This window comes from Lutjanus erythropterus, chromosome 15 (genome assembly GCF_056507025.1).
Source record: "Lutjanus erythropterus isolate fLutEry1 chromosome 15, fLutEry1.hap2, whole genome shotgun sequence".
Taxonomy (NCBI): Eukaryota; Metazoa; Chordata; class Actinopteri; order Lutjaniformes; family Lutjanidae; genus Lutjanus; species Lutjanus erythropterus.
The window spans coordinates 18,234,491-18,260,051 of record NC_139331.1 but is presented as its reverse complement, the minus strand read 5'-3'; the positions used below and the strand labels follow the sequence as shown (position 1 = coordinate 18,260,051).

At 38.9% G+C, this 25,561-nt stretch overlaps 2 protein-coding genes across 4 annotated transcripts in view; one reads left to right on the top strand and one right to left on the bottom strand.

The window, feature by feature from the left end:
• The first annotated feature begins 171 nt into the window (after window positions 1–171).
• znf513a (zinc finger protein 513a) lies at window positions 172–11,667 on the top strand. Of its 3 annotated transcripts, XM_084737902.1 has the most exons (5): window positions 172–385; window positions 2,371–2,507; window positions 5,335–5,469; window positions 8,953–9,723; window positions 10,388–11,667. In XM_084737902.1, exons 2-5 carry the CDS (start codon window positions 2,468–2,470, stop codon window positions 11,344–11,346), a joined length of 1,905 nt encoding a protein of 634 aa, XP_084594028.1. In that variant the 5' UTR covers window positions 172–385; window positions 2,371–2,467; the 3' UTR covers window positions 11,347–11,667. The 3 variants fall into 3 exon arrangements, with proteins under 3 accessions (XP_084594028.1, XP_084594027.1, XP_084594029.1); XM_084737901.1 differs by lacking the exon at window positions 2,371–2,507; XM_084737903.1 differs by lacking the exons at window positions 172–385; window positions 2,371–2,507; window positions 5,335–5,469 and adding an exon at window positions 5,540–7,138.
• Window positions 11,668–14,396: 2,729 nt separating this feature from the next.
• The window catches only part of snx17 (sorting nexin 17), a 36,943-nt gene continuing 25,778 nt past the window's right edge, over window positions 14,397–25,561 (bottom strand). The window contains exons 8-15 of the mRNA XM_084737334.1: window positions 23,562–23,631; window positions 22,790–22,882; window positions 22,338–22,541; window positions 18,785–18,913; window positions 18,547–18,624; window positions 17,891–17,965; window positions 17,755–17,796; window positions 14,397–17,192 (exon numbers count right to left, since the gene is read on the bottom strand). Coding sequence (XP_084593460.1) covers window positions 17,073–17,192; window positions 17,755–17,796; window positions 17,891–17,965; window positions 18,547–18,624; window positions 18,785–18,913; window positions 22,338–22,541; window positions 22,790–22,882; window positions 23,562–23,631 — 811 coding nt within the window. The 3' untranslated portion in view covers window positions 14,397–17,072. The remainder of the gene's footprint in view (window positions 17,193–17,754; window positions 17,797–17,890; window positions 17,966–18,546; window positions 18,625–18,784; window positions 18,914–22,337; window positions 22,542–22,789; window positions 22,883–23,561; window positions 23,632–25,561) is intronic.

The following is a 25,561-nucleotide window of genomic DNA, read 5'->3' as shown; positions in this document are numbered from 1 at the left end:
TATTTAATTGCTCTAAAAATCAAAAAATATGAGAGCAGAGTCCAAATGATGTATCTTGTACAAGAGTAAGAATAAAGTGATGACCAATCACTGAACCAATTAGCTACTGTATAATGTGCACAGTTTTGTTAAAAGCCATCGCTTTTATTGTGAAGGACAAACGCCGGAAGTCTTATTGTTGTTGCTGCTGCTGGATCACAGGCGAATCAGAAAATCAATTAAGTTATGAAAAATACCATTAATTGCCTTTCTTTGTCACCGCAGCTCATGAAGAAATGGCGGATCTCCAGACGTTGTACATCTGAGGAAAAACACTTGACATCTAATGGCGTGTATAGCGACGATAAAAACCCGCTCAACCGACAGGAATATTTACGTTTTCTTGGTAAGTTAGCTTGAAAGCTACTCGGCTAATTTAGCTGTAGGTTAACATGTTTTGCCACGGCTAATATTTACTGAAGATGACACTTGTCAGTCATTAGTACGTGGTACTGATGGGAACGCGTTTTGTTTATTCAGTCATTAGTTGGCTAACCGTTTTTCTAAGTATTGCTGACATTTGTTGTAGTAGTGAGCATTGACAACATAAGCTAGCTGTATGCTATGTGAGGGCATGTTTTATTTTAAAGAGCTAGCTGACTCGCTTGATTGCTCTCCGTCGGATGGCAGTAACTGAGCTAATGTGTTAGCCATTTTGCTGAAGTAGCTTCATGGCTAGCTATGCGACTTAATAATGTTTTGTATGTTTGTTAACAGTGAAAATGCACCACTTCACATCCAGATAAAACAGGGAAATGTCTTATGTGTCTTGTATTGTTACCTTTAAGAGATTGCTCATGGCAGTCTTTACCAGTGAACAGATAGTTTCATATTAATTACCCTGTGTAATAGCCTCCAACTGGCTTCATAAGGACATAATAGATTTGCTACAAATCATGCAGGGCGTAACAGACATGATGAAGCGGTTAGTAAAGTTTACATGACTAAGATAGCTTTTACGTATTGTGTATGAGCCAGCAGTATGGGTAATTGTCTTGATGACACCGTCACCGATGACTACTGACTTTCATTCTGTTCTCATGATTTCATTCTGTCCTGTTCTCATCATCAACTAGTGAGTTGATCAACTTCAGTTAGAAGTTAGCCATTGATAATTTTGATTGGAATATGTAATATTTTATTTGTAGGTAGAATTTTAAGCTTTTGTTTATTAACATCATGCCTCTGCTTTTAATGGTAATGTCTTCCTGGCCCTCTAATATTGAACAGCTTTCCCACGTTGGTCTTGCCTGTATTATTATTATTATTACTGTTATAATTATTGTTGTTGTTGTTACTGCACTCTGTGCTCTACTTCCTAATTATTTTTTGTGTGATTTAGGTGTTGTGGATTTATGGGAATGATGTGTGGGTGGGTCAGTAAAGGAGAGCCTTTACACATGTATGTTGTATGTAACTGTGTCTGTATCATGTTGTGTGTTTTGTCTTGCCCTCCCTCAGAAATGAGATGGTTCATCACAGTGGGACCATCCAAAAATAAACTTATATATAAGTGGTTATAGGGCTGCAAATAAGGATTATTTGCCTGTAAATTATTCTGTTGATCATTTTCTCAATTAATTGATTAGTTTGTTATTGTTTGGTCTATAATATGTAAGAAAATGGTGAAAAAAGTCATTGTTTCTAAAAGATCAAAATTACATCTTCAATAGTCTTGTTTTGTCCACATAGCCAAGATATTCCATTTACTGTTGTAGAGGAGTAAAGAAACCAGAAAATATAAACATTCAAGAAGCTGGAATCAGGAATTGTCTTTAAAGTGATGCAAAACAATTAACCAATTATTTAAATAATTAACTTAATAGTTGACAACTAATTGATAAATCCACTAAGTGTCGCAGCTCCAGAATTAATTAATAAAATTGAAAAATACATTGATTATGCTGTAGATATCTGAACTTGATTGCTAATCAAAGGAGATGGAGTATAGTATAAGCAATGTCATTTAACAGCATTAACATTTGCATTATGACATATCTTAATGCTAGCCAGTAATTGGATTAAATTAGAGTAGATTAGATTAATTTTGCTCTCATTTAGGATGTGAGAAACCTGTTAACTTTAAGACAAGATGATAGTGACTTCAGGTAAACATTTATAGCAAACGTGCATGAGAGTTACAGTACAGCGCTCAAAACTAATGTTTTCACAACCTTCCCAAAACTCACAATGGGGAGCACTAACATTGTTCCACATGCAATGTGATGATGTCACATTGGTTTTAGGAAGTTGTAATGTGACAGTTAAACTATTAATTGTGGAAAACCATCACACTAATTGATTTTGATTGATTCTATCTTGCATCTATAGAAATTCTGAAGAATATCTTCCAAACGGATGAGAATGAGCTGATGGTTGTGGAAGTCTGCAAGAAGACGCTGCAAAAAAGAGAGAGGCTGACTGGAAGATGCCAAGAAAAAAACAACAGAATCCACAGCCAGTCAAATGTAGGTATTCTAAGTTTCTTTCAAAATGTTGTTAACTTTATACAAATTTTAACATCATACGGTAACTGTGGCTTGACAGTTTCATATAAAATCCCTGCTGTTACTGGCCTGGACATTTACCACGTCTTCTGTCTCTCTGTTCACATCTGGACCCCAGGTGTTACTGTTTAAAAACTTGAAATGTTTCACATTCATCATACTTAGCCACAGTACTGCAACTAGACAGGCATTTAAATCTAAAGTCACGTTCTACATCCATTAGAATGATTGTGGAATGTGAATGCTGCAAGTTGCTTCTAAGATTTATAAAGTTAGAACTGTAAAGATCTGATGTTTAGAGCTATTTACTCTGTATAAAAAGACACATTAAGATGCTTGCGACCAAATTCTACTTTTATTCAGTGTGTTCTGTGATTCAGAATGAGATGACTGATATCATGTTAGGTATTAACTGTTTCATACAGATTTAAGGTGTTAAATGCACAGCATACATGCTGTTGATGCCGTGCACGCATCCATTAATTTTGGTGGCCCCTGTGAACAAAAGTGGTAGTGTTTTCACCGTAATAACCACAAAATATAACGTCAAAAATAAAATTCTCCAAATCCTCCTCCTCCTTTTTATTTGGCCAAGGTAACTTTGCCTGTGAAAATTATAACACAAGCTTGTTTCATCAGATTTCAAGGAGAAAGTGGTCAAGTGGCAGGCAACAAGAATAACTACATAGAAATAGCCGATCTTCTCACAGGTGGTCTCATTCGCTTATGAGGGTGTTAAAAATTCCTTGTAGTATCTATCTAACTGTAACTCTCAAACTATGACCTCTCATTATGGCCAGATTTTAATGATCCCAATTAGCAGAAGCAGTACTGTTTGTTTAACCAGCTTTTTAATTTCCCTACATTCACACTCTAAATATAGTTGTTACAACAACATACATAGCCAAAGAGAGGCTGGCACTATTTCTTAACTTGATGTTACCATCTGTTATGCATAGAAAAGGCGAGAAATTTATTCAGTGTGACTGGATACAAGTATTTCAGTGGTGGTCTATACGTAATATCAACACCAAAAAACTCATAACTTGGAAAATTCAGTTACTCCTCACTCTTAACTGATTTCTAATTACTTAAAACACTCAAATAATGTTATTGTCAAGCAGTAATTATAAATCTCAGGGCGTATTACTGTGACCTTTTTACTGTAATAGTTTCCATTCACAAGCTTGTTTTTGTTTCCACTTATTTAATTAATAGTCATCTATCTCTAATTTAACACGTCCCAGACAGTGCTGCCCAAAGTGGGGCCCATGGGCCAAAGCTGGTGATTTGGACCACCATGTTTCCAAAGCTGTAACAATTAATTAATTAATTAATTAGTTGTTAATCAATGATTAATTTAATTGCCAGATATTTTGATACTTGTTTTGAGTAATTTTTTTTAAATGTCCAAATTCTACTGAAGATCTTTGTGGGCAAAACAAGATATTTTATGACATCAACTTGGGCTTTGGGAGACACAGATCAACATTTTTTCACTATTTTCTGACATTGTACAGATCAGACAACTTATCAGTTAATCGAGAAAACAAACAACAGATTAATTGATAATTTAAATAATCATTGCAGCCCTATATATATATATATCTGTGTGTGTGTGTGTGTGTGTGTGTGTGTGTGTGTGTGTGTGTGTGTATTTTAAAATGATCATTTTAAAAATCGTCATCTATACTGTTTTGTTTTTGTGAGGTAAAAATGCTCTGTAAGCAGCACCCTAGTATCTCATTTGGTTGAGACTGTGCTCCATGTGAAGTTGTAATCCTCACTGCAGCAGCCCAGGTTCAATTCCAGCTGTGGCCCTTTGCTGCATGCAGTGTCCTCTCTCTTTCTCTCCATTCTTTCCTGTCTGTCCTCACTTGTCCTGTCAAATAAAGGCAAAGGACTTTTTTTTTTAAAATCTTTAAAAATATTCTATTCCTAATTATGAATAATTTTTCATAATCTGAGCACAACAAGAAGAGTGTCACTTTGTGCAGGCCATCAGTCAATTAAGGGAAGTTTCAGTTTTAGACCTTAAGTGGAAAAAGTTTGGGCAGCACTGGTCTTAATAGACTTTTTTATTATGTCAAACACTAAAACAGCCACAAGATGGTAGCATAAGACTGTTTCTGAAGGACTGCTGAGCATGATGCCCTTGAATTGGCCTGATAGTAGTTTTCTGAATCGTGGCAGCTGTGTGATAGTTGTTTGTTTGGATGCCATCAAGCTTGAGAGACCAAGTTAAGATTTCAGGCGTCATTAGCTGGAACTGCAGTTAAAGAGCTCCATCTGTCAACTGTTAGCAGTTCATTTTTTGTTCATAAGATGCTGTTTGTACACTGTGGGGGTAGTAAATTAAATTTTCTTCCAAGCTTATGTCAAACTTTTTTCACTTTTATGCACACAGTTAAACATGTGACATTGTGGTGGAACTGAAAGGATTTTCACCAATGAAAATACAGACCATACCCCCACAAAATAAAATATATGCATAAAATCATATATAGAAGTGCTGGCATGTCAATCAAATTTTGCTGTTGACATGACCGTGATATTGATATTTAGAGGCAATAAATGATTATTTGCAGATATGATTTCTCCATCAGGCTGCCAGTGATTCCAGCTGATACAGTGAAACTCAAGCAGCTTCAGGGGTTTGTGGAGTTTCTCTGAAATGTTGCTTTCTGCTATTATGTGTCGGTGTCTTGAGGGATTAAAACTGAACCACCTCAGTGAAGTGATATTATTCAATCAGATGTTGTTGATTTGTTCCTTTCTGTGACTCTAGTGGATTCTGAAGATGGTGTAGCCATTGAAGCTCCAGGAAACCTCTCCTTAGACACGGACTTCCTTCTAGGACAAGACCTTGAGTTTGGTGATCCGGATCATGACGGCAAGATTCTAGGCCTGGAAAAATTCTCAGGTTTGTAATCCTTTGTGGGTCTTTTTCTTTTAGAATTGATAGCTTCAAGTTATCCTTTTATTTTCCGCACTGATGAAGTTGGCAACACCTGTGGTTACTGTGGTGAGAGCAAGTGCTCGAGCAGCTACTTTTGCTTCTTGCTCCTCAATGAGAACAGGATGGACATGAGGTCACAGTGACCACCAAAACTAAAACCTCAAGGTTTTCCTGAGATATGGCATTCACAAGAATGGGGTGACCTGAAAACAGAATGTCTGTGGCCACAGCTGTTGCCAGTGTGAAGCCATAAAAAAAAGAGTTTTGAATGATTTTTAGAAATTCTGACTCACAGGTGTCCTTTTAGCATACTGTCTGAAAAATGCCAAAAATGACCGTTGTCTTGTGTTGTACATGACCCGGTCATTGTTCCCTCACCTCTCTAAATATGCTGGCCTGGAAGCAGAATTTTAGGGTGCAGTCACCCTTTAATATAGCTCTGATACATTGTTAGGAGAGTGAGCGTACATGTTATGAAAAAAATGGGTTTTGATTTCATTGAAATCTTACGGATTGTAGCTTTAAAAGGCGGCATGTGCTGTTGATGTCTTGGTAGTAAGGCAAGTTTATCTTTCAACCGAGTGTTTCTCTTTTAGCGTCTCACTGTTTTCAAATGTTGCATGTTCACCTTTCTGCTTATGTTTGCTCTGCATTAGTTTATCTTGCATGTGGAAAATTGTTTGTGTTTATTGATATAATAAAGGGAATGGGAGGATCACACAGTCTGGTCATTATATTTGAATTTACTCCACAGTTTGAACTACATTTGTTTGGTGAAAAGATGATACTATCATTATGTTTTCCTGTCATTGCCACAAAAACATGGAATGAATCAGATGGAAATTATTTAAGTGGTTTTCTTGCCACTAAAGGAAATGTAGCGATGGCCAGCTGCACTACAAAGAGGACTCGTAGGTTTTTACAGTTTGTTTCGCAGCGATGAAGTGTTGCCCCTCTGTGCGACAGTAAGAGAAATGGAAGCACCAGCTCATATTTCCCAGCATGGCTCTTTGTCAGAGAGAGTGATCTGACAAATGGAAAAGTAGAGAAAGGAGCTGAGACACCATTATTATATAATGGTCATAAAAATAGGACCATTACCATCAAGGACACCATTATAAGAGGGCATTTATTTATCATCATCATCATCATCATCATCATCATCATCTGCCTCTGCTCCCACTACCCCACTACCATTATCGTTTCCCCCTCATCATCATCATCATCATCATCATCATCATCATCTGCCCTCATCATCATCATCATCATCTACCCTCATCATCATTATCATCATCATCAGCGGCAGCAGCAGCAGCTTCACCATTACAGTCATCATCATTATCATTAGGCAGGGTAATCATCCACGAGGGGGTTCCATGGGGCAGGATAAAAGGGCAGTCTCCGCTCTCGCCTTCCTCACATCCTGCCTCGGCATTTGTGGAGGAAGGCGGTTTTCTTCTTCTGGCTTTCAGACACATGCACTGACGGCGAAGAGTACTGTGAAGTCTCAGAGCTTTTCTTCCTGCCTTCTGGGATATTTGTCTCTTTTTTTTTTTTGTCCTTTTTGTTTGTGTCTTAAAACCACAGATGGCACAGCGACAGCTAAAACGCTGTTGACCTTGCTGGTAGAACTGTGAGTATCAAAATGTTTGTCTGAGATTCACTTTTCTGTTGAGAAGAGAGATTCTTTCTGTGCACTGAAGTTATCTCACTCTCAGTGTGGTAGAAAAGGAGGGGCGTTATCTGTAGCAGCTTGTTCCACTGGTTGTTTTCTTTGTTCAGCGAGTCATTCAGTGAGATTTGTTAGGCGACATTTGAATTTGTGCCCTCACAGTCTGACTTTAGTTCAGTTAGTAAGGAAGTGTCTTGCCTTTCTTATACCTTTGTTTATATCTCTTTGTGCCACGTTCTTTTGTTGAATCGTATCATAATTTCAGCAGTGTTGTCGCTAATCTTCGCCCACTTGACCCTCTGCCTGTCACAATGTTGCCAGCCTGTGTGCTATGAAAATAAGACTGATAAAATCACATTTCATTGTAGTGACTTTTAGGAGAAAGGTGTCATATGTTTACTGTACTAAATCATAAAATGATAAGTCATCAGAGATTAGGCAAACATGATAAGTTGAAATACTGGCTTCTTCAGCAACAACACTGCAGCCGGCAAGTTCTAGTTTGAAGTTTCCATTCCAGCGCAGAACATCTGATGTTGTTTTACTGTTCACTTAACATGGAGCCAAAGTCGATACTTAATTATGTTAAATGGATAATGAGTACATGTATGTTAATGAGTATGTATGAGTATGAGAATAACAGTCATTAATAATCTTTTAGAAAGAGTAAATATTTAACTGTTAAATTGAGCAGTAGGCATAAAGGCAGGCAGTCATTGAACTACAACTCCCAAGTGTGTATTTTCTGAGCTGCAGGCTTTTGTTTTTGGGATAATGGTCTTTGCTTCACACTGACAGACAAATGACAGTTACAAACAGTTGATCAGTTTACAGTGTAGGGCTCATCGTTGCTGGTCATTGTCAGTAAAAAGACAATGTTGCAGTTTGTGTTAGGTTTGTCGTACTTTGGTTTAATTTGAAACCACTCAGTGAACTACATCTTTCATCTCTCACAATATAAGTCACAGACACCAACATCACAGCTCCCCGATCTTATCTTACCTGAAGTATGCAGCATCTCCTGGTCCTTTGATCAGCTGGGAGGAGGAAGAATGAGCAAGAACTGTTGGTCACATGACTGCATCCTGGTACAAAAAGCACACAGCCATCGTAGCACTAGCTTTTGGAGAGAGAAAATCATGATGTCACTTATGCAACTGTTTGGTGTGTAGTCTTTCTGATTACATATCTTCACAGTCTGATACTTCAACAGTTTTATGACAAACCGCATGAAAAATTATCTTTTAAACCAACAAACGCATGTAATCAGTTATACAATTCAAGCCAGATCAAAAGATTATTTGTCTCTCAACATTAACTACAGTTCATATTTTTAACGAAATTAGGCCCCATGGAGGTCCACTGAAAGGGCTGTGACTTTGCCTCTCTATATCAATCAAGATGTCTGTGATTGTCTCTTATGCTGTTTGTGAACGTGCTTTTGTGTGACTGGTTGTATTTGTACTTAATTTCCTCTGCTCTACTCTGGTCTCTCTTGCAAAACAAATCTGGACCCCAACAACACCTGCTGATTAAATGATGGCTATATAATGTGTAATACAGAATAAATCATTCCAGATGGGGAGACAGAGAAAGCATGATTGCAAATATAAACTTTGGTGTGAAATGTTGTAGATTTAATAAATAGTGGCACTGAAATGTGCTCTGAGTTTGTTGAGGTCTGTAATGACATTTAGAGTGGGTTGTGAAGGCCTTGGTGCTGAAAACTCATGCAGTGTTTAGAAAATTTGTTTCTCTCTGTGTTTCCTGTTCAGAAGTAGCTGCTGAGATCGGTTTCTCTGTGTATCCTCTGGGTGATGAGGAGAGCCCTGCCTACAGCCAGCTCAGCATGGAAAGTGAAACAGACAACTCGCACGGCGCCGCTGACAACGGTCGGGAAGACGACGGCAGAGCTGCCCAGTCTGAGCCCAGTTTCCCTCCCTACCTGTCCTGCAGGGGCTGCGGACAGCTCCGTGATGAACCTCTGGGACCTGGCATAGACCTAGTTGGCCCATATTGCCTCAGGTGTTGCAAAGCCTCCAGGGAAGCCAAAAACACAGACTTCTGTTCACCTTTTGGAAGCATCGGTGGGATTCGCTCAGGCTCCCATTTGCAGCTTGATGGCGAAGGGTTGGGGAATGGGATGGGTGACAAAGCACTGACAGCTGAGGACAAACTGCCCAAACTGCATTCATGTCACCTGTGTGGCTTCTCCTCACGTTACGCAAACCATGTGAAGCGTCACATGAAGACTCATAACGGGGAGAAGCCCTTTAACTGCCCCTTGTGCACTTATGCTTCGGCCCAGCTGGTGAACCTGCAGAGACACCTGCGCATTCACACAGGGGAGAAACCGTACAAATGTGACAGCTGCTCATTTGCCTGCAGTTCCCTTGGCAACCTCAAGAGGCACCAGCGCATGCATGTGCCCTCCACAGGGCCGGGACAGGACGCCCCGCCACGACCTGCCAGTGGCCAAAACAGCCTGAAGAGGCATGTGACTGGGCAAAGACCCAGTGAGGAAGTGTCTGCAGCTTCAGCCAAGGGTATGGATCATTTCCTTTATTCATAGTTGCATGTCACTTTTTTATATTGTGACTCACATACAATCTTTAAACCTGATATACACTCTCCTAGCTTTGATCAGTCATATGTGGGTTGCACCAACAAGGGTTCATTTTTAAACCCAATTAAATAATGGTTTAACTCTAAATTATGGTGAAATAAACTTTTAAACCAGAATTAAATTATGAAAGATTAAATTTACATCTCTTTAAATCTAAGTTTAGTTTTTATTCTGCTGCACCAAAATTTTTAACTCCAGTTTAAATATGATATCAACTTTGAACATACACTTGAGAGGTTTAACTTTTAAAATGTCTTTTTTAGATGGATTGAGAAAAAGAATCAAGTTCCTTAATGCTCGACAGCACTCACATTCATTTTTTATTTTAATTTGAGTAAGCAACCATCTCCATAATGACTGAACTGTTTGATTTTGGTTTAAATCACTAAACTTGAATTTACTGAATTCAGATTAGTTTTTAATTGTGCAATCGGCACAATCTGCTTAATTTTTAATCTGGATTTACACATTTTAAACAAGTTTTGATAAACTGATTAGAACTAATCTTCGATTAAATTAATCTTTGTTGGTGAAACCCACTCTAAGAATATACTATAATAACTCTCTCTAATCTTTTTGTAAAGTTTCAGAAGTTGCGAGGCCGACATCAAACCTGACTTTGGGAGCCCAGAACAGTGACTACCTATCAGCCTTTGACGGCTTAAAGGGTGCATCACCACCACCCATACCAGCCTCTAACCCAGCTCCTGGCCACCAGCCTCCACCCCTGTTGGAGAACACAGGCAGTGGTGGCAGCAGGGCGACAAGAGGGGGCGTAGCAGACGGTGCTGCCCTCCCCCCTTCACTTTTCCCATACACTTGCCGGTTGTGTGGCATTGTCCTGGAGGACGAGGATGGCTCTTCCGCCCAGATTTGTGCCAAGTGTACCCTAGAAATGCTGACTAAAGACTCTTCATCGTCTCCCAACAGCCCTGGCGAGCGCAGTGACAAGGTGTACACCTGCGCTGCCTGCCCTTTCCTCACACACTACCCAAACCACTTGGCACGACACATGAAAACTCACAGCGGTGAGAAACCATACAAGTGCCCACAGTGCGACTACGCCTCAGCACACTTCGACAACCTCAAGCGCCACCACAGGGTGCACACAGGCGAGAAACCTTACAAGTGCCATTTGTGCGATTACGCCTGCGGGAATTTGGCCAACCTAAAGCGCCACCAGCGGGTGCACTCGGGCGCCAAGCCCTTCCAGTGTGCGGTGTGCAGTTACAGCTGCAACCAGAGCATGAACCTGAAGCGGCACATGCTCCGGCACACCGGAGAGAAGCCGTACAAGTGTCAGGAGTGCGGCTACACCACCGGCCACTGGGACAATTATAAGAGACATCAGAAGAAACATGGCCTGGCCACAGACGGCTGGGTCAAAGTTCCAATGACTGGAAACGATGAAGAGGAGGGAGTGAGGAAAGGGATGGGAGTGGGCGGTCAAACTCACCGAAAAGAGACAGGCGTTGATATGCAGTATATGTCCAGGGAGGGAGGTCAGACGATACACTCATGCTACAAACTTGAGATTGTATAAAATATAACTCAGCAAAACTAAGCTACCAGCAACTTTTTGTTTTTCACAGAGCCTTTATATTGTTTTAGCGTGTATCGGTCTTTTAGTGTTTTGTCAGATGTCTTCAGAGGCTGCTAATTGTTTATTTGTAGAATCTCGCACAATTATGTTCCGAATATTTTGATCCCTTCTTGGATTAAGTAAGGAGTCTGTTCAGAGTCTTGTGCTCTGTGTTTGTGTCAAAATGAATGGACTTAGTCTACTTTGGAAGTCCTTTGACTGTCTCGTTCTGTGCGTCAAACCACACAAGACTTGTCATAAAATTTCTAGGGCTGCAACTTATGATTATCTTCTAGATCAGTTAATCTTTTGCTATTTTTCTTGATTAACCGATTAGTTGTTTGTTCCGCAGAATGTCAGAAAATTGTGAAAAATGTTTCTCGAAGCCTGATGTGATGATTTCAAATGTCCTGTTTTGTCCACAACCCAAAGATATTCAGTTTATTGTCATAGAGGAGTAAAGAAACCAGAAAATATTCACATATGAGAAGCTAAAATCAGAGAACAGACATTTTTTGTTAAAAAAAAAGAAGACTCGTAACAGTTAACCAAACAAAACAGTTGATTGAGTGATTGATTCAGTAATTGACAACTAAATGATTAATTGACCAATAGTTGCAGCTCTAAACATTTTTCTCTTGTATTACAACACATATCTGTTTCTTCAACGTAGTACAGAGAACACTACCAAATACTCCTCAATACATGGAACTCATGCACATTTTTGCCTGAACTGTTGAGCTGCACTGTGTAGTTTACATACAGTTCTTTAAATGAGGGACAACTGCTGTATTTATCAAAGTTTTTAGTTACAATTTAGGTCAAACCTTTTCTTTTTGTACCAAAAACTCATGAAATCTCTTGAATGTGACTTTTATTTTTCTTTCTTCCTTTCACATTTACCTGACTTGCCTTCATGATGTTATTTTAACAAGTAATAAAAGTCAAGACTACACAGTGCAGCTTTAAGTAAAGATGGGTCCTTGTAAGGGCCAATTTTGTGCTTTTGTTTGCATTTGGGCGCAAGCTCTGGTAACAGCATGCCTTCAGATTAATTTACTGACGTATGTACTACTAGCAAAGTGCTATTTGATAGTACTGGAACTGTTTTACCCTTGAGGAACTACATTGATGAATTAGGTTGTGTTAACCTAACTGAATAATCTCCAGTGTCTTGAACTGTGTTGTCATTTTTTCCAAACCCCTCAGGATTATAAAATATTATTAGGAAGACCTAAACGTTGGCAACAAATTTATTTCTAGTCATTTTAACGCTAAAATTGCATGCACAAGCATTTTGAGAGGCCCTCTTTGGCCTTGATTTCTGGTTGAAGAAAAAGCACAAATATACACAGAGTTGCATTCGAGAGGTTTAAGTTGTGGAGGGAAAAAAAAGCATTGTTGACGTCTCTTATATGTGATTCAGAATCGTAAATGAGCATGTTGTTCAAAGGATCTTTTTCCCCACAAACTTTTACTAGCTACATATCATTAATCTTTAAATTTCTAGAACTTAAATTTGTTCATTTTGGGTCTTTTTGATGGAGACTGTTTAATCACCTTCCTTTTGATTATTACTGTTTACTATTGACTGTGAAATTAGCCCATTCTCGTGTTTTTTACTTGAAAAAAATGACACTATTAGTAAGCATGTGAGTGTGTAATAGTTGTTTTATTTTTCTAACGTGGCTGTAACACACTGCTAGAAGCGCATACTTTAATATATAGAATTGTTTTTTTAATTTTGAATGTGTGGTGTGTCATTTAGTTACCATGGGAGAAATAATAGGGACTGTGATTTAAGTTTACTCTCTTTTTGAATTACTATTATATGCAAGTGAGATATTTTTCAGGTTGCCAACTTGCCATGACACAATGGAGCATTGAACCCATTGACTAGTACTGACATCCCCCAAGTGTCCATTTTTGTCTTTATGCAGTGTCTCATAAATGCCTTAAGTGAGGATTTTGAAATAAACATGTGGAATTCATTTCATTGAATGTCAGACAGCGGGCTGGATCTCTCTCTCTTTTCCTTCTCTAGACATGCACTCTACGAATGGTAATATCGGTCCGTCAGTTGGTTGATCAGTCCACCACTTTGGTCCTTGAACATCTACTGGATGGAAAGCGGTGGCATTTTGAACAGACGTACATGAATCCTATTGACGTTTGTTTTTGTTTGACGCCCCCCATTAGGTTGGAATATCTTGACAGCTGTTGGATGAATAACCACACAGTTTGCTTGTCATGTCCCCCTCAGGATGAATTATTATGCATTATCAGCATATTAACACACATTAGATGGTGAGCATGTTAAACATCATAGCTATGATATTTACAGACAGTAAATGTGATATTGCAGAACAAATTAAGTTAGGAAGAGCACTACTGATAAAACGATCAGGCCATTAAATCAGCTGATAATTTAAAACTGGCATTCAGTATAGTCCGTCAATAAGATACAAGAAATGACAGAGAAATGTCAGTTACACACACTAAAAAAAAAAAAAAAACTTGGTTAAAATCTACCCTGGTAGAGTCAATATAGCACTGATGCAATACTGGGTTAACTTGATCCAGTGTTGGTGTTTTGTATTACTGGTGGGTTACTGGACCAAAATAAACCTTCTGCTGAGTGAGTCACTACTTGTTGGAACGGGGTAAAATTAACCCAGTATTGCATCTGTGCTAAATTTGTTTTATTTTTCAAGTGCACAATGTGCTGTACAGTACAATGCACAGCTGAAAAATAAAAATTGTTTCCTTATGTCGTACTGATGTGAAAACTCAATACTATCTGGTACACTGTTACTGGACAAATATCAGCCACAAACAGATAAAAAGTCATGAGGTGAGTTTTCTCCTACAGAAAATTTGTGACGTACTGATTCATGTCACTTGGTTGCTTTATATTCCTGGCATGTTCCATGTCTGAGAACCGAAGCAGCGGCTTACAAAAGATGCTGAGTAAAGGTGAAAACATGACAGAAGAACGGAGAACCACAGGGTCACCTAATTTCAGAGTTTATTGTAGCATCATGACAGTTGTCACTGACCTCACCACTAGAATCAAAACGAAAAGTAGTGGAATGAATCGAGTCAATACAATCATCATGAAATCTGACATTTTCTGTAAAAGTGTTGCTGATGATAAATGCACTTTAAAAGTGTAATTTGGCACCTACACATTTATTAACACCCAGGACCTTTGCAGCTTCCATGTACTTTGACAGGAATTGAGAAAACAGAAATTAATGGTGGTGTCCAAATGCAACTAAAGACAGAAGAAGCACAGCAGTGAAAGAACAAGACATTTATATTGAGAACATTTTGTTTACAGTTCTGGCTACCAGTGAGAGTAAAGCTGTTGATAGGTTGGCATTGATTTACATTTAGAGGCTTCAAAACACGCTGACTAGATGCCAACAGCGATAAAAATGGAATGCCATGTCTTATAAAACAGCGGGATATGTTCATTTTGTTGCCTGCTCTCTATGAACTCTGTTCACTCCAGCAATTGTGATCAACATTAGCCACTTCACCAAAGCACCTTTTCAACTATAATCCTCTGAGATGATTGGCACAATGAACGTACAAATTACAATGAACTGAAGCCAAGAAGAAGAACGCTCCCCACAACACCATCACTCGCCCAAAATGAACAAGACAAAGAAAAATCAGATGCAAAATTTGTAAACACTTTCCATTTTTAACTAATAAAGTCCCCTAAACATTATGTAAACAATGATAAATGTTAGTCCATTTAAACTTTGTTCTATACAGCTTAGATTACATTTGATCTATTTGATTACAATAAGCTATTGATGATAAAGATATTAGTAAATGTTCAGAATACTTAATTGCATGTACATAATATAAAAAGTGACATTGTCATAATTTTTATGTTTATTTTGTGCAAAATGCTTTAGTAAACTATAATTTGGCATTTATGAGAAACCTTTAAAAAATTGGTTTTAAAAAAAAACAAAAATCATAGATGGATTTACAGAGCCCCTCGGGAACAAATAAAATCTCCACACAATGTTTAAAAGTCATGCTCAAGCTTCCACTCAAACATTCATCTTCACCTGTAATACTGTGCAAAAATGATGGGTGCAGCAAGTGCAAGCAGCTCGGCCAAAGCAACCATCGATCAAGTTCTGCAAGATTCTAGGTAACACCGGCTGACACTGACGTTTAAAGGGACACTTCAGCCCAAAATCAAAAATACACGCGTTTCCTCTGGTCTGTAGTTCTGTTTATCCATCTAGATTGTTTTGGTGTGAGCTGCAGGGGTTTGGAGATATCAGCTGTAGAGATGTGGTCGAAAAATGTGGGCATTTTAAATTATTTAGCAACTACAATAAAAGGCTTTTTAATCTTTTCTTTCCTTGTCGCTACCATTTATTTTCCTGTGTTTCCTTTCTTTTAATTTTTTTTCTCTCAGTCATCTACAGTTGGGTTTACAGAGCAAACTGAACTACTTTCTTTCCACTAGAAATAAAATAGTTCCTACATGGCACTGCTCACAACATGGTCTGTTGATTATCTGAATAACTGGGTCATGATCTCTGGTGAGAGACAATGCTGTTGAGTTTTTTTGTTTTTTTTTTTCAACCACAGTCGACTGCCATTTAGTCCCATTATATTTGAGAGAAGGCAAACACCTCTATAACCAGTATCTCCGTAAACTGGGAAATCACACCAAAACAACCTGGATGGACAAAGTCCACTACAGGCCAGATTAAAAACAATGAATTTTAGATTTTGGGGTGAACAGTCTCTTAAGTTTCAACCAATGTCTGGTTAAACGACAACCCACAAGGCTAAAAAAAAAGTAAAAGTTAAGGCATCAGACCATATCTGAAGGCAGAATGAGCGACTGTGCCTCAAACGTAAGCTGGAAACACCACCGGTATCTTTGCTAAGACTTGGCACATGAGTAGCGTGACACACAGAGGAGCACTAACAGTATAAAAACATGACGATTTGGTATATAGCCAAGCCAAACATTGATCAAGCAGTTGCTCTGAATAGTCTACAGTTTTGAGATCATATTTCAACACATTCACTGGACTCATGGCCATTTTTGAGAACTATCCATGTCCAGTTCTGCTGTTTTATCACTAGTGCCAGGTCTAAATAACTAACTAAACATTTGGCTCTCTGGTCAGGAAGGAGCATGCAGCCACCGAGGGAAGAATCCAGGATCTAGCAGGTTTTCTTCATGTACGTTTATAATATATTAATTTACTTTGTACCTCAAAGAATTGAACTGCATTATAGAACTTCACATATACTGTGGGTGAAACAGTAATCCATGTGAATAAAACTTAAGTCAGACAGTAACATACGGAAAGCCGCCCTATTAGAGTACCTGTAGCTTTACATGCTATTTAGCGTCTGTTGCCACAAGTTTAAAAACATAGGGATCAAATTTCAATTGGATATGATGATTGTAACTAAAACCAAATCAGTATGAGCTCCTACGAGTCTAAAAGAAAGGACACAGTCAAAGATCAAACGAGAGCTTAAGGCAGCGATTTCTCCAGGAAGAAGCTACAATCTTGCAGAATCGGACGCCGTGTGGACCGCTCGGCTCGGCTCAGCTCAGCTTGTAATCTTTGTTGTCCCAGTCGTTGACAGTGGAATGAAAAGGGGTGGGGGGGGGGGCGTGTCGGCGGTTACAGGTCATCGTCACCGATTCCCTCAAAAGCATAGTTGCCGTGGAAATCATTGCCGCTGATATCATTTGCCGAGCTGGAGGCGCTGATCCCTCGGAGGGACACGGAGCTCAGCTTAGTCTGAATGGAATAATCAATAGTTTACTTAACTCTGGACTGAAGTTGTGTATTCCCACACACACATTCTAACAAATCAGAGGGAGTATGCACATCCTTAAAAAATCTTAAAATCATAAATCCACATTTACTAATGAAAGAACTTTAAAGGGCTACATAGTCTTAAATTATGGCATTTATCTATTTATTTAAAAGCCATGTCTAATTGATACATAGGAGAACTATAATAATAATAATAATAATAATAATAATAATAATAATAATAATAATAATAATAATAATAGTACAGGAGCCTCATTTGAGACTCAAATGAACATATTTGGACAAATGTTCTGTAACTCAACCAGTGATAGTCATTCTGCCTCATGTATACTCGACAATATATGAATTTAATCAGAAGAGTATTCTTATATTTTCATTCATATTTATTGCAAAATTGTCCTGAAATGTAATTAAACTGTGGCATTAAAAACTTGCTAAAACTAGCTAATACATGTAGACACCCTGATATATTTTGAGCCCATTATTCAGCTCCATGTTGCTGTTAAAAAAAATATGTACTCACTGAGAGTTTGACGATTTGTTCACGGTTTGGGTCAGGGGAGTCCTGCAGAAACAACACGCAGAGTCAAATTAATCCAGATATCTACAGGAAGTCCAAATCAAATTCAAACTTAGAGCACCACTGCTCCACTTCTCACCAGTAGAGGGGGAGATTTCACAGCTTGCTGACTGTCTGGCCGGTGGATGGAGCCGTTGTGTCGTTTCCTCAGCATCTGGAGGGTGACGGACAACAGCAGAAGAAATGAGGAATACAATAAATATTATTAAGGAGGATTTTGGTCAGTGATGGGGTTTGCTTTGTATTTACATGTACTGTGATTTCAGCACAGCAATCCAATGACCGATTATATCCCCCATCAGCCTGCTGTGATCAGTGCAATTTACCTGTACTTTAGTTTTCTGGGGGAGCAGCACTGAAGCCGATGATATCTCAATATATTTATAGAGTATAATCATTCTTTTTCTTAAACTCTATGTTGAGCTATTTTAATTCATGTCAATTGTTGTGTTTATTTTTCTATTTATGTATATATTAATAATATGCATTTTTACTGTGTATTTACTGTTCCTGTGCAGTGCCTGGAGAACTTTCTGCTGGAACACAAGAATTTCCGCATTTGGGATAAGTAATGTCCATCCTTTCATTATCATGTAAATAAAAACAAATTGTGATAGAAGACGATAATAATGATGTAATAATGTGTGTATTTATGTTCTTAAAAGTCACAGATGAGTTAAATGTGAACACATTCAAAAGGATCTGGTGGTTTTGCTGACTTTTCTTCACACAAACCTTTTTTATACTGCCACCCGACTTCTTCACCATTAATTCGTCCACCATAGACTGAAGGCAGATACTCATCATGATAGCCTAAAATCACAGACAATAAGAAAGTCGATAAAATTTGAAACACTGGAGTCATTTTGAGTGAAGAAGAACTGCTCTGATCATAATAATAACAGCACTTTAATGCTCTACTTAACCAAATGCTTGTCGCCCACCCACACCGACCTCATCAGCGACTTCTCACCTGTTGACTGGTGATGGTGACCCACTGGAGGCGGTCTTTGCTCATCAGATACTCGAAGGCCAACTCTAGTTTGACCTCGCATTTGGAGGAGCTGCAGGGGTTGGTGGTGCCGTTGGCTATTGGGACTTGCTGCAGAGACACAGTGATACAATTTGGGGCATTTCATCACCATTATCATCTTCTAAATGGACAATAACACACCACAAATGATTCAGAACATTCATGAATTATGTTTTTTTTTTTCTATTGTGGACTTTTTCCTCTTTCAGCATTCAAGTTAAATCTGTCTTCTGGTGTTCAGAGTGCATAAAAAAGAATCCGATTTCCATATTTCTTAACCGACATTAAACTTGGATCCTTAATTCGAGGATAAGCTTGCAATTCTCCTTCATGACCGGAGGGTCATGTAAGCAGCTAATCACATTTTCTATTCATTCTTGAGCTGCTGCATCACAGTGACAAGCAGCCGAATCTTAATAAAACGACATATGCTACAAGATTAACGCGGGTGCAAAGCATGGAAGACGTATGTACAAATACAGAATTTCAAATGCCTTCAAGAGTATGTGAAGCTCAGATGCAGCTCCCTGGAGACGAGCCCTCATTCCTTTTTAATGGAGCCTCTGCTCTTCACTGAGACTATTTCCTCTGGGTCAGAAGCAGGCTGTACCTCCCATGCTAACCGCACACACAAAGACAACACACAGACAAAAACAAAAGGTCTGACACATGCAGACTGTTTATATGTATTCTTCCGGATGCAATTTGAGATTCAACTATGAGGGGGGTTGCAGCGTTGCACCAAATGAGATGTTTTGAATAGTTTACTGGGAAGGAAAGGGCTCATTAAAATGACTCTGACCTCTGAAAATGAGCTCAGGAATTAACCACCCTGCTGGACAGTGTGGGGGCTCAAGTCTGTAATCAGACGAGCCAAGATGCATTTTAATTTTAGATGTGTTGCCATGTGTCCAGATCTCCGTGCAAATTAACTTTAGGAGAATCATAAAAGCGTCTGTGATGCGCATAATGATTGTGCTGCTCCAACACTAATGCAATGCAAAAAGTGAACCATTTTCTTCATCTCCATGTAAATGAGGTCTAGCGTCTGTGAATGTTCATCTTTCAAATGCTAACTGAAATTATGTGGGTAGAGCTGCATGCAGAGTTTTTCTCATGGAAGTGAAAATAGATTGTCGAGCTGTCTCATCTCAAGACGACTGATTAAGTGGAAGCAGGAGAAATGCAGATTCAAGGCACATCAACTGTGTGGTGAGTGATGGCTTGGATTTATGCTGATTCTGAGCGACAAATATGTAGATTTTTTATTCTTCAGACAAGGAATTAGTCAGGATTTCCTGCCAGCTACTGTTTCAAATGAACAAAAATAAAGCATCAATCCAGGAGTTAAATTTGTTCTGTCAATCTGAATTACCTTTAAATGGGGAATTCCACATTCAGTATTATACTCCAATAAATTTGGAGGATTTATTAGAGACATATTAAAAAGGAATGGTCAAAATCTGTGCTGCAGAACCCAGGAGATCATGATTTTTTTAGTCTCTAGTTCCGGTCCCGCTCAAAAAACACTGCGTATTACACTTTCCATAATGAAGCCAGATCTGAATCTTGATTAAATCCTCCTTGCCTTGAACACTTTTTTCAAACTCCACAGCACCACTTTGTAATGCTGACTTTTAAGACTGCAACTAGCAGTTATTTTCACAATTAATCATGTCTAAAAGCTTTGAAAAATGCTCATCCCAGTTTCCCAGAGCCCAAAGTGACATCTCTAAATTGCTTCTTTTGTCCAGCCAACAATCCAAAACCCAAAGACTCTTCATTAACTCTCATGAACGGCAAAGACAAGCAGCAAAATCCTGGCATTAAAGAAGCTGAACCCAGCATATGTTTGACATTTTTGTTTGAAAATTGACTGAAATGATTTATTGATTATCAAAACAGTCACTGATTCATTTTCTTTCAATCGACTGAACAATAAATCGACTAACTGTTGCAGCTCTACTGACTTTCTTAAAAACTAAGGCTACAAGCCAAAGCTGAGATGACTCTCCTCCAGAACCATGGAGGACTTAATAAAGCAATTTTCACAGACTGAGTAGATCCACATAAAGAGTACACTGAAGTCTAAAACTGGTAGAATGTCCCTTTAAAAAGATCTATTCTATGTTTTTGTTATTCCACAGTCTACTTTTTTCCCACTCATTTTCCATCTCATCAGTTTGGCAGTGTGACTGTTTTTGCCCTCCGTGTGGTGATTTGTTTTTTTTACTCAAATACCCAGCTGACTGTGACTGATCGAGTCTTCTGCCTCCAACATTTCCTGGAAAATAACAAAAAAAAAAGCAAATATTTTCTGTTCTCTTTTTTCCAGTGACAGTGCAACAAAGTGCACTGACTAATTATTGTGAATCAAACCTCAGCCTAATCAATCAGTCTCTGTCATCTGCTGAACGGAGTCTGACAAGATCCTGACAGCATCTCATGTTTACTGATCAATTCAGTTACCAGGCGACAGTCTACACAGTGACCTCATGCTTTAAACATGTGGTTGGTCTGTGTGAAACAGCACCTTTGCTCACTCTTTCCTTTCCCTGAAAGTAGGGCTGGCTCAAGGCTACTTTTTTATGTGCAATATAGCAACCTTGAGTATCTGCCGATACCCATACCAATCTGATGCCATCTTTTTCTCTCTTTTTAAGAACTCAGCATTTGTATGGATGCACTTTCCTTAACCTGCCATCTACAAAAACACATCATGCCCTCACTGTGAAAAAACAAGCCATAACATGACTCAGTTATGCAACAATGCTGCTTTTTTTTATTTAAACTTTTAAATAAACTCAACTTTTTAGCAGTGTGTTTGATTGGTCAGTACCATTCAAAAACTCAAAATGAAATTTATATAAATTGCACTTGGCTGTTTTGTTTTTTTCTTCCTGGAACTTAAAATAATTCCACATTAGCCATGATACGCCATGATATACATAATGTATCTCCATATACACATTTTATCTGAGATTTTATTTTATTGATTTCATATGATATTATTGGAGCTATTAGCACTGTGCAGATGTGCACAGAGTGAGCTATGTAGGTGCTTCTTTGTATTGCATGCCATCAGATTCCTTTCTCCTAAATAGACAATTATCAGTTCAAAGAAAGGATGCTGCTCTATGTGTGAAGCTGCTGGATCAATAGAGCACTCTCCTTGTGTGGGCTGCGTGTTTGTGTAATTGAACTGATGAAGATGGATGGTGTGGAGGTCAGCACTTTTTAGCGGGCAGTAGGAGTAAAAACTAATGCTTGGCAGGACTACAGACATTTATATCTGGTGCAGTGATGAGAGGAGGTTTGTATACAGGCGACTTTGGAAGCACAGGATGTGTTGGTTTGAGATGGACTCGGGGCCAAAGCTGCTGCATCTCTAACACTGTCAGCCAACCATCCTGATAACATGGAGCGATCCCTGTTTGATTATTTCAGAGCTTCGGAGATACAGGCGCACACAAACACTCAGGGCTCCACTTACAGAAGACGTGACTCGCCAACACCTCATGCGCGTGACCTTGAAGCTCCCCTCCTTCATCTGTTCGTTGGGCAGCTTGACGTGGAAGTTGAGCTCATTGTTGCCGGCGCTGACGATGACTTGGCAGCCTTTCTCGGGGAAGTCGGTGATACAGGGGTCAAACTTGATATAGCTGTAATATTTGAGAGTCTGACCTAGATGGATGAACTGGGAAAATGACAGAATGTTTTAAGGTGTTTTTATATGTCTTTGTCTAATCTCTGGAGAAAATATGTTAGAATTCTCTACTGGATTGCTGTGATTAAAAATTCATATCATGGGAAGAACTAGGCTAATTGCGCCACAGAATGCACTAGAGGCAGTAATTCTCTATGGTCTATAGATTTATCCTTGGACTCTTCAGAGTATCAGACGCTGTAGAGATAGAATCATATAGAAGAGATGCCCTTGCTTACTTCTTTCTTGGAGCCTTTCTCCTGCAGTGATTTGAGCTGCCTGTGCTGGTCTTTGTTGACGAGTATCCAGCCTCGCTCAATGTCAGACACTGTCTGGTGAAGCAAAAAAACAAGAGCTGAAGTTCATCTCTCTGCACGCACAAACAAAACAAAGCAGGTCTTCGCATTTCCTTTGGTACATGTGGGAGAAATCTCACCCTGAGCCTCTCATGTAAACAGTGCAGCAGTGAATAATTGCACAATAACATGCACTAATGCACATGCTTGCAAACTGTTTATTTTTCTTTGATTTCCTTTTTAAACCTCCTCTCCGCAGAGGGAACACGCAGCAGTTCCAGATTTTAATCAAATTTGCAACCCCAAAAATGCTTAATACAACAGATCACAGTTGTTGCCGCAAAGGGAATCTGCTACTAATAGGATCACAGAGGAACACAAAGCGGTACAGGGAGCCAAGGTGTTGCAAAGTCAGAACGAGCTGACACTGCTATCAGATAATGGAGGGGCCCCAAGGGATGGACAAAAGTGTTCAGAAGCTGCGGGATGAGGCGGTGCTTGATTTAGTTTGCTTGATGTGATGCTGGCACCCTGCGACTTCAATAAAACACAACAGATGCAAGATGTAAACAAACACAACCTTGTCTAATTTAGATTTTCTGTTTGGTTCCAAAGTTCAAGGGGAATTTAACTTAAAAGGGTATTTTTTAACACCACTGTTGCTGCACAAAATAAATGACAGCGTCTGGTTTCCTCAGGCAGTGAAATCTCTTACCTGGGCGTACAGCAAATTCAGGCCAACTCTGTTGTCCATGACGTCACTGTCGTACGCCATGTCCCAGTAGCTGCAGAAAGAAAAGGCACAGTCAGTCATTACAAATCTATAACCACCCATAATTTAGAAAGAACAAAAGGGACAGTCAGAATTGCTTATTTGGCTGTTTGACACTAAGTATATCATCTACTATGATTCTGTCTGCATACCAAGCACCACTGCATAGCATCGCCATCCTATAAAAACAATGGATCTCAAAAACCACTGACTGTGACAATGCATGCTTAAGATCAAAAATAAGTCCTCAAATAAAATCCCTGATTTGCATTTCATCAGATTAAATGAATTAGTCCCTTTTTATTAAAACAACTTTCTTTAATGAATACAACTCGTCGGCTTCGTCAAGATAAATGTAATTTATGATGCTGTTACATTGCTGCCAAACTGTCCCATTAATACAGGTGTGTGCCTCCTTTTGTATGTAGCAAAAAATGTTGAGAATTTTGAGATGATTATATTTATCTTTTTCAATAAATTTTGACTTTGGACTTTACAGTGCTCTGGAGTTATTGAAAACATCACTGGAAACACAGCCACCACTGGAATCTAATTCTCAAAATAGTATGATACTTTTAATATTAGCATAGCATAATCTTTATAACTGTGCAGAAATATCAGGTTTAAACAGAATGAACACCCATTAAAGAGGAGAAAAGGCTACGCAGCAAGTTATGAACACAGCTTTGAAGCATTTGGTACAGCCCTAGTTGACACTTTGTTAAATCTGTGAAATGAGAGTTATCGACTACATTCCTCAACTCAGGTGTAAGAATTCATGTCAAGGATTATTTCCTGTCGAGGATGAAAGATGGTTGTGTGAGTGAGACAGTACAAAGTTTCTAAGGCAGCTCTGTAGTTCTTTCAGAGGCTACTGCTGGTACATGTGTGCACAGAGATGTGTGGGAGCCAGAGGGCAGCCTGAGGAGCAGAGCACAACTTCAACAAAATGCATGAATTCAGTTTATGGAGGAGAAGGATCAGATCTGGGAATGAAAATGGCCCAAACCTAATTACAAAAAAAGAGTGAAGAATTCTAGAAAAAGATCACAGTGGAAAATCGATCACTCTTATTTGAGAGGGAAAAAAAGGATTTGGGACATATTTGTCACTTCACTTTAGAGTGTCTTTACATTTTAGCCCCTGGATACGAAATGTTTTTATTGAACTGACACTGGTTTCATACCTCAATTCAGGATCATTATTGTCTTCATCTGCTTTTGCTCTCTGGCAAATATCTTATTGCATTAATGTCTCGCACAGCACTTTTACTTCAAGCGTGAAATTTAACATGTTGTAATTGCATGACACAAGGGATGTTAAGTGAATGAAAAAAGTTGTTCAGGCAGATGTGAAGCGTGCTGTCTGGCCACATCAGCAATTCAAAGGAACAAGAGAGAAGAAGATTAAGAGGCAGCAAAAGAAGGAGGGAGGAAAGGGAATAAGAGAATAGGAGTAGTGGAATCAAGATGTGTTTGTGCGAGAGATGAGTGCTTTTATTTTGCCGCTTCAGTTTCAATTAAAAATCAAGCCCCCAGCTGAGACATATGGTCTTTGGCTTGAATTATTTTTGATTAAAAATGTATTAATACATAAGTGCATACTGCTGCTGACCTACAAAATCCTCCAATACTATTGATATGCCTGTTATAATTTAATGAACTTTGGAGAACTTTAACACATGCCAATAGAAAAAGGTTGAACTAATGTGGATTCAATGTTTTTACTGGACAGAGACTAAATTTCTTCCATTTTTCACATGAACTTTTAGTCAGATAGAGCTTTCCAGTTCATTTTGACCAGATCCTTCCCCTGGATCTCATACACTGGGGGTCTGTTTTTCCTCCACCTCCACTTGTTAGTTCTACATTCATTCTTCCCTCACTGCTCTACACTCCACAGAGAAACTAGGTCAGGAGGACTAAGACTTTCCTTGAGGCGGA